Raw genomic sequence first — 9,229 nt, 5'->3', positions numbered from 1 at the left:
GACAGTTTCTTTCACCCCATGCCCCTGTTACCTAGCAGTAAATAGGTACCCGGGAGTTAGTCAGCTGTCACGGGCTGCTTTCTGGGGTGTGTGGGTGTCTTGTGGGAAAAAAATATTAGTAGTAGTAGTAGAACAGTTGATTGATAGTTGAGAGGCGGGACCAAAGAGCCAAAGCTCAACCCCCGCAAGCACAACTAGGTGAGTATTAAATATGATACCCGGCTGAACCTGGGGTCTCTTTTTTATTTTTTTTTCCTCTCCTCTCCCCTTCCCTCTCATCTCTCTTCCTATGTCCCCCTCACTTTCACTCTCCCGTCTTCCCCACTCGCCTCCCCTCACACCCCTTTTCCACCTTTCTCACCCCTCTCAGACAGTCCACTCTCCCTCTCCACCCTCCCTCCCAATCTCTTCTCTTATCTCTTTTTTTCCAATCTGTGCCTCTCCACCATTTTTCCACCCAATCTCCCCACCATATTTTCCCACTCTCCCCCCATCTCCCATTCCACTCCCCACCCTCTCTTCATCATCTCTCCCTACACTTTCCTCCCCTTTCTCACCTCTCGTCCCTTCTCTCCCTCCCTTTCCCCTCTCACTCCCTCCCCCCACCCCTCTGTCGTCTGCCTCTCCGCCCTCGCAGAAAATATACTTCTGACTTCAATTTATCGTCTGAATAAATTCATCATCAAACCATCCTCATCGCTGTAATATCATCGGTTCTCAATATCTTCATCACTGTAACCGTCTTCACTACAAAACCGCCATTTCTGTATAAATCTTCACTACAAACGACCATCATCATCACTAACAACAAGTAATTCGTGAAAAATACATAAAGTCCACCGCTGTAGCCTTTTAATTGCGCAAATTGAGGTTACAGTACAGGTACAGTGAAGCTCAAAACTTCTCCCAGGGCCGAGCTAAATTTTCTACAGTTATTCCGACTACATAACATTTGTTGTTGTTTAAGATTCGCTACTCGGAACAAAGAGCTCCCAGTAGCACGGGCTATGGTGAGCCCGTAGTTGACTATATAACAGGTGAGGGGACAGTAGAGTACTTTTTTTTACCCCTGATTTTCTACAAGCGTGTAGTTGTTTGTTGTTGTTTTAGATTCAGCTACTCTGAACAAAAAGTTGCAAGTAGCACGGGCTATGGTGAGCCCGTAGTGGACTTTCCTGGCACAGGAGCGGGGCTGTATCAAGCGTGTAATCTTGGTTGCTGTCTATTTTCTGGTAGTGAATTTGACAACTGTAATGTACCTTCTAAATCTAAATCTGGAGCATGCAGTTCAGAATTACAGATATTACATTTTAGATAAATAGTTAAGAGTAAATTTGTGTAACCCAACTGTAAATGTACAAACATTTATGAATAATTTACACTTCAGTTTCTCCTGAGCTCAGGTGTGTGTGTGTGTACTCACCTATTTGTACTCACCTATTTGTGTTTGCGGGGGTTGAGCTTTGGCTCTTTGGTCCCGCCTCTCAACTGATCAATCAACTGTGTGTGTGTGTGTGTGTGTGTGTGTGTGTGTGTGTGTGTGTGTGTGTGTGTGTGTGTGTGTGTGTGCTGGGCTCCCCTGTCTCCTCCTCAGGACAAGTGTCAGTTGTTTGTGTCAAGGGTTGCTTCCTGTAGTTGTTTACCGTGTCACGGCGCTGTATGGCACGTTCTATGACACGTGTCGTGGCACGGCCTCCCATGACACGTGTCGTGGCACGGCCTCCCATGACACGTGTCGTGGCACGGCCTCCCATGACACGTGTCGTAGCACGGCCTCCCGTGACACGTGTTGTGGCACGGCCTCCCATGACACGTGTCGTGGCACAGGCCTCCCATGACACGTGTCATTAATTACATCTCATCCCTCTCCTATTTAAGCTTTTCTATAAAGTCAACTCAATCTATCCCTCACTATCAACTTCATATAGCATTATCTCTATCTCTTGGCCCTGTCCCATCCCATCTCTTTCAACCCATATCTTCCTATCTCTTCTTCTGCCATGGTCTCCTCCAAATATTCATATCTTCTCTCTTTCTATCCTTCCCTCTCTTCACTTTTTATTTTCTTGTCCTGTATCTTTTTCTCACTTTGCTCCTCCATCCCCACCTTCCTTCCTGTCTGCCTGCCTGCGTTCAGCATGCTCTATTCCGCCCGTCCCCGCCCATGTGGGCGTGATGGCCGTGATGGGCGTGGTGGGCGTGGAGGGCGTGGTGGGCGTGGGTGTGTGTTGGCGGTGCAGCTTTAGTATCAACAGGGATGATCTCCGTCACTACATGTGTCCTCATCATACCTGCCAGGAGACACCAGCTACACGAGGGTGTAGCTGGTCGTTACTGCTGATGAGGCTGTTGCTGGGGCTGTGGCTGTTGTTGGGGCTGTGGCTGTTGTAGGGGGCTGTGGCTGTTGTAGGGGGCTGTGGCTGTTGTTGGGGCTGTGGCTGTTGCTGGGGGCTGTGGCTGTTGTTGGGGCTGTGGCTGTTGTAGGGGGCTGTGGCTGTTGTTGGGGCTGTGGCTGTTGCTGGGGGCTGTGGCTGTTGTTGGGGGCTGTGGCTGTTGTAGGGGGCTGTGGCTGTTGTTGGGGCTGTGGCTGCTGCTGGGGGCTGTGGCTGTTGTTGGGGGCTGTGGCTGTTGTTGGGGGCTGTGACTGTTGTTGGGGGCTGTGGCTGTTGATGGGGAGCTGTGGCTGTTGTTGGGGCTCTGCCTGTTGTTGGGGGCTGTGGCTGTTGTTGGGGACTGTGGCTGTTGTTGGGGCTGTGGCTGTTGTTGGGGGCTGTGGCTGTTGTTGGGGCTGTGGCTGTTGTAGGGGGCTGTGGCTGTTGTTGGGGCTGTGGCTGTTGTTGGGGGCTGTGGCTGTTGTTGGGGGCTGTGGCTGTTGTTGGGGGCTGTGACTGTTGTTGGGGGCTGTGGCTGTTGTTGGGGGCTGTGGCTGTTGTTGGGGGCTGTGGCTGTTGTTGGGGGCTGTGGCTGTTGTTGGGGCTGTGGCTGTTGTTGGGGGCTGAGCTGTTGTAGGGGGCTGTGGCTGTTGTTGGGGCTGTGGCTGTTGTTGGGGGCTGTGGCTGTTGTTGGGGGCTGTAGCTGTTGTTGGGGCTGTGGCTGTTGTTGGGGGCTGTGGCTGTTGTTGGGGACTGTGGCTGTTGTTGGGGGCTGTGGCTGTTGTAGGGGGCTGTGGCTGTTGTTGGGGCTGTGGCTGTTGCTGGGGGCTGTGGCTGTTGTTGGGGGCTGTGGCTGTTGTAGGGGGCTGTGGCTGTTGTTGGGGCTGTGGCTGCTGCTGGGGGCTGTGGCTGTTGTTGGGGGCTGTGGCTGTTGTTGGGGGCTGTGACTGTTGTTGGGGGCTGTGGCTGTTGATGGGGAGCTGTGGCTGTTGTTGGGGCTCTGCCTGTTGTTGGGGGCTGTGGCTGTTGTTGGGGACTGTGGCTGTTGTTGGGGCTGTGGCTGTTGTTGGGGGCTGTGGCTGTTGTTGGGGCTGTGGCTGTTGTAGGGGGCTGTGGCTGTTGTTGGGGCTGTGGCTGTTGTTGGGGGCTGTGGCTGTTGTTGGGGGCTGTGGCTGTTGTTGGGGGCTGTGACTGTTGTTGGGGGCTGTGGCTGTTGTTGGGGGCTGTGGCTGTTGTTGGGGGCTGTGGCTGTTGTTGGGGGCTGTGGCTGTTGTTGGGGCTGTGGCTGTTGTTGGGGGCTGAGCTGTTGTAGGGGGCTGTGGCTGTTGTTGGGGCTGTGGCTGTTGTTGGGGGCTGTGGCTGTTGTTGGGGGCTGTAGCTGTTGTTGGGGCTGTGGCTGTTGTTGGGGGCTGTGGCTGTTGTTGGGGACTGTGGCTGTTGTTGGGGGCTGTGGCTGTTGTTGGGGGCTGTGGCTGTTGTTGGGGGGCTGTGGCTGTTGTTGGGGGCTGTGGCTGTTGTTGGGGGCTGTGGCTGTTGTTGGGGGCTGTGGCTGTTGGAGGGGGCTGTGGCTGTTGATGGGGGACTGTGGCTGTTGTTGGGGCTGTGGCTGTTGTTGGGGGCTGTGGCTGTTGTTGGGGGCTGTGGCTGTTGTTGGGGCTGTGGCTGTTGTTGGGGCTGTGGCTGTTGTTGGGGCTGTGGCTGTTGTTGCTGGAGCCTCTGGCCCAGCAAGAGTTTCCCATCGCATGTAAATAATACTCATTAAAAGTAAATTTACTTTCTGTTATACACAGCTTACGAAGATTGACAATAATATCAGCAGGCAGAGCAGGCTCATTAATTCATGAGCAAGGTAATCAAGAATATCATTAACTGGAACCTTAGTAAACAAAGAACAAACGTCAAAACTGATTAATTTGACATCAGGATTGATTGGAACATTATTTAATTTGTTCAGTAGAATTGATCAATTCTATTGAATTAGTTAACAAATTTAATAATGTTAAGGAGTAATAATACTTAAGGAAATTCCTGTTTTAATCGTAACTTGGAGATCACCTCCGTCACTGCATCACGTGACCTACGCTAACGAGTACAGGTGACGTTAAAGTGAGCTGTGATTGGTCCAGATGTGAAAAGTTAATCAATCTACTTCAAACAACAAATAAATATATTTGTGGTCTTAGATTTATTAAGTATGGCGAAGAATAATTTTCTGTAGGATTTTCAAAGAAGCTTAATACCTGCACACTGATTCGTTACAAGACTGTAGGCTACTGTAACAACCACTATACTGTAACATTGTGGAGGCTGGGTCATCACGCCCCAGTGGACGGAGGAGAGTGCCATCTTCTTGAGGTTATCTTGAGATGATTTCGGGACTTTAGTGTCCCCGCGGCCCGGTCCTCGACCAGGCCTCCAACCCCAGGAAGCAGCCCGTGACAGCTGACTAACACCCAGGTACCTATTTACTGCTAGGTAACAGGGGCATAGGGTGAAAGAAACTTTGCCCATTGTTTCTCGCCGGCGCCCGGGATCGAACCCTGGACCACAGAATCACAAGTCCAGCGTGCTGTCCGCTCGGCCGACCGGCTCCCGAGCCATACAGTCACCTTTGTAACGTAAGGGAGACTTAAGATTTAAGACCTTCAACATTTGTGATGATGACAAGGGCCATTTGACTTGATGGTCACGAGCGGCAAGTGTCGTGTTGTTGCAATATTGTCATCGTTTTGTTCGCTCTTCATTAAGGGAAGTGTTTTGTCATAATGTTTAAATGTCACATTTTGGTTTGGAGATTCTTGCATATTTTGATATTAATTTTGAGTAAATTGCCACTCGGTGTTATACATATTGTGAAGTGTTTTGCTGAAGCGCCATTGGTGACCCGTGTGTGTGTCACTTTATATGGGTAAATTTCACGATAATGACATGTGGTGTAATATAAGTAAAAAAACTTACAATATATATTTTGTGCTGAATTGTATATATATTGTATTCACTATTTCCAATGCCAGTCTATATATAGATGCTTTAGATAAAAAATTTCAGCGTTTTCATATAATATTTATGCAAAATTTAAACACCGATTTTATAAAATGTAATCAGTATTTTAAGTAATTTTTCTTGATTGATATTCCTGCGCTAGGCTGTAGCGTGTGGCGGGCCCTCGCTGGCTTCACCCGAGCGGTGGCCAGGTTGGGCGGAATATGAAGTAATCCACCATAAAATGCTTTTAGTGTAAGGTGCAAGAAACGTCACTCGAGGACAGCTGTTGAGCTCTGGCCATTAATATTACCAAGTTATGTGGAAGGCGAATTACTGGAGTCTGTCGGTGTGTCTATCTCCAAGAGTCGCGGCAGCTTACTGCATAAAGATGATTGTCTTTGAGTAGCGGTGTGCACTTTGAAGACGCTTTGCTACACTTACTGAGCCATTAAGTGTGGCGTTATCTAGCTGTTGACATATTTACCGTCTGTATCAATCACAGTGCCTTCTGGCATGGCTGCCCTCTGGCATGGCTGCCTTCTGGCATGGCTGCCCTCTGGCATGGCTGCCCTCTGGCATGGCTGCTCTCTGGCATGGCTGCCTTCTGGCATGGCTGCCCTCTGGCATGGCTGCTCTCTGGCATGGCTGCCTTCTGGCATGGCTGCCCTCTGGCATGGCTGCCCTCTGGCATGGCTGCCTTCTGGCATGGCTGCTCTCTGGCATGGCTGCCTTCTGGCATGGCTGCCCTCTGGCATGGCTGCCCTCTGGCATGGCTGCTCTCTGGCATGGCTGCCTTCTGGCATGGCTGCCCTCTGGCATGGCTGCCTTCTGGCATGGCTGCTCTCTGGCATGGCTGCCTTCTGGCATAGCTGCCCTCTGGCATGGCTGCCCTCTGGCATGGCTGCCCTCTGGCATGGCTGCCCTCTGGCATGGCTGCCCTCTGGCATGGCTGCTCTCTGGCATGGCTGCCTTCTGGCATGGCTGCCCTCTGGCATGGCTGCCCTCTGGCATGGCTGCTCTCTGGCATGGCTGCCTTCTGGCATGGCTGCCCTCTGGCATGGCTGCCCTCTGGCATGGCTGTCTTCTGGCATGGCTGCTCTCTGGCATGGCTGCCCTCTGGCATGGCTGCCCTCTGGCATGGCTGCCTTCTGGCATGGCTGCTCTCTGGCATGGCTGCTCTCTGGCATGGCTGCTCTCTGGCATGGCTGCCCTCTGGCATGGCTGCCTTCTGGCATGGCTGCCTTCTGGCATGGCTGCCCTCTGGCATGGCTGCCTTCTGGCATGGCTGCCCTCTGGCATGGCTGCTCTCTGGCATGGCTGCCCTCTGGCATGGCTGCCTTCTGGCATGGCTGCCTTCTGGCATGGCTGCCCTCTGGCATGGCTGCTCTCTGGCATGGCTGCCTTCTGGCATGGCTGCTCTCTGGCATGGCTGCCCTCTGGCATGGCTGCCTTCTGGCATGGCTGCTCTCTGGCATGGCTGCCTTCTGGCATGGCTGCTCTCTGGCATGGCTACCCTCTGGCATGGCTGCCCTCTGGCATGGCTGCTCTCTGGCATGGCTGCCTTCTGGCATGGCTGCTCTCTGGCATGGCTGCCCTCTGGCATGGCTGCTCTCTGGCATGGCTGCCTTCTGGCATGGCTGCCTTCTGGCATGGCTGCTCTCTGGCATGGCTACCCTCTGGCATGGCTGCCTTCTGGCATGGCTGCTCTCTGGCATGGCTGCCTTCTGGCATGGCTGCCTTCTGGCATGGCTGCCCTCTGGCATGGCTGCCTTCTGGCATGGCTGCTCTCTGGCATGGCTGCCTTCTGGCATGGCTGCCCTCTGGCATGGCTGCCCTCTGGCATGGCTGCCCTCTGGCATGGCTGCCTTCTGGCATGGCTGCCCTCTGGCATGGCTGCCTTCTGGCATGGCTGCTCTCTGGCATGGCTGCCTTCTGGCATGGCTGCTCTCTGGCATGGCTGCCTTCTGGCATGGCTGCCTTCTGGCATGGCTGCCCTCTGGCATGGCTGCCCTCTGGCATGGCTGCCTTCTGGCATGGCTGCTCTCTGGCATGGCTGCCCTCTGGCATGGCTGCCTTCTGGCATGGCTGCCCTCTGGCATGGCTGCCCTCTGGCATGGCTGCCCTCTGGCATGGCTGCCTTCTGGCATGGCTGCCTTCTGGCATGGCTGCTCTCTGGCATGGCTGCCCTCTGGCATGGCTGCCTTCTGGCATGGCTGCCCTCTGGCATGGCTGCCCTCTGGCATGGCTGCCCTCTGGCATGGCTGCCCTCTGGCATGGCTGCCTTCTGGCATGGCTGCCCTCTGGCATGGCTGCCTTCTGGCATGGCTGCTCTCTGGCATGGCTGCCCTCTGGCATGGCTGCCCTCTGGCATGGCTGCCTTCTGGCATGGCTGCCCTCTGGCATGGCTGCTCTCTGGCATGGCTGCCCTCTGGCATGGCTGCCCTCTGGCATGGCTGCCCTCTGGCATGGCTGCCCTCTGGCATGGCTGCCCTCTGGCATGGCTGCCTTCTGGCATGGCTGCCCTCTGGCATGGCTGCCTTCTGGCATGGCTGCTCTCTGGCATGGCTGCCTTCTGGCATGGCTGCTCTCTGGCATGGCTGCCTTCTGGCATGGCTGCCTTCTGGCATGGCTGCCCTCTGGCATGGCTGCCCTCTGGCATGGCTGCCTTCTGGCATGGCTGCTCTCTGGCATGGCTGCCCTCTGGCATGGCTGCCTTCTGGCATGGCTGCCCTCTGGCATGGCTGCCCTCTGGCATGGCTGCCCTCTGGCATGGCTGCCTTCTGGCATGGCTGCCTTCTGGCATGGATGCTCTCTGGCATGGCTGCCCTCTGGCATGGCTGCCTTCTGGCATGGCTGCCCTCTGGCATGGCTGCCCTCTGGCATGGCTGCCCTCTGGCATGGCTGCCCTCTGGCATGGCTGCCTTCTGGCATGGCTGCCCTCTGGCATGGCTGCCTTCTGGCATGGCTGCTCTCTGGCATGGCTGCCCTCTGGCATGGCTGCCCTCTGGCATGGCTGCCTTCTGGCATGGCTGCCCTCTGGCATGGCTGCTCTCTGGCATGGCTGCCCTCTGGCATGGCTGCCTTCTGGCATGGCTGCCCTCTGGCATGGCTGCCCTGTTGTTTTCAGTTTGTTAAAGCCGTATATCTTGTTTGAAGTATACACATGGATGAAAATATACAATAAGTGGATATTAATATAGTAAATATATTAACTCAAAATAAAATATAAAACAATGAATCAAAATTTTGCAAATTTTGATTCGGAAGTGTCTGGGTAAATATTGCCTTCGAAATAGAATTGTTGAATTATAGAACACAATACCATAATAACCCTGGATAGTTTCAAACGAAAGTTATACATATGGAGGAGTTTGGTTGGGAGTAAACATAAGTTGCATCCATTGTGTCCTGGCCTGGACGGTAGAGCGACGGTCTTGCTTCATGCAGGTCGGGGTTCAATCCCCAACCGTCCAAGTGGTTGGGCACCATTCCTTGCCCGTCCCTTAGATCATAGCGGCTTAGTCCGTATGTTTTATCCGAATGTTAACAGTTTACGAGCTCTGAAGCGCTACGAGGTCGTCCATAACCGGAATAACCTTGGGTTAAGGATTATTTTGTAGTGCTTGGTAGCACGCAAACTGTTTTAGCAAACACAGATTGAGCCGCCATCATCGGTGAGAGACAAGGCAATTATGAGAGGAGAACACTGTTGTTAGAGATCCAGCTATTGGGAACAAAAAGTTCCAAGTAGCACGGGCTATGGTGAGCCCGTAGTGGACTTACCTGGCACAGGAGCGGGGCTTTAAGGAGAACACTAAGCCAATATGATTATATAGCACTAGGAAGGGATTGGAGGACGAGGAGCTGGGATA

The 9,229-nt window shown here is 53.5% G+C and overlaps 2 protein-coding genes across 2 annotated transcripts; both read right to left on the bottom strand.

The window, feature by feature from the left end:
* Positions 1-2,308: 2,308 nt before the first annotated feature.
* On the bottom strand, positions 2,309-4,111 carry LOC138355313 (cell surface glycoprotein 1-like). Its single transcript, XM_069310190.1, has one exon. It carries the CDS (start codon positions 4,109-4,111, stop codon positions 2,309-2,311), a length of 1,803 nt encoding a protein of 600 aa, XP_069166291.1.
* Positions 4,112-5,821: 1,710 nt separating this feature from the next.
* On the bottom strand, positions 5,822-7,840 carry LOC138355311 (NF-X1-type zinc finger protein NFXL1-like). Its single transcript, XM_069310189.1, has one exon. It carries the CDS (start codon positions 7,838-7,840, stop codon positions 5,822-5,824), a length of 2,019 nt encoding a protein of 672 aa, XP_069166290.1.
* Positions 7,841-9,229: the final 1,389 nt, after the last annotated feature.

Source organism: Procambarus clarkii, chromosome 66, assembly GCF_040958095.1.
Source record: "Procambarus clarkii isolate CNS0578487 chromosome 66, FALCON_Pclarkii_2.0, whole genome shotgun sequence".
Taxonomy (NCBI): Eukaryota; Metazoa; Arthropoda; class Malacostraca; order Decapoda; family Cambaridae; genus Procambarus; species Procambarus clarkii.
This window is presented reverse-complemented; position numbering and strand designations above follow the sequence as displayed.

Excerpts from the sequence above, each read along its gene's own strand:
- LOC138355313 (XM_069310190.1), bottom strand. The coding sequence starts at position 4,111 with ATGGGAAACTCTTGCTGGGCCAGAGGCTCCAGCAACAACAGCCACAGC.
- LOC138355311 (XM_069310189.1), bottom strand. The coding sequence starts at position 7,840 with ATGCCAGAGGGCAGCCATGCCAGAGGGCAGCCATGCCAGAGGGCAGCC.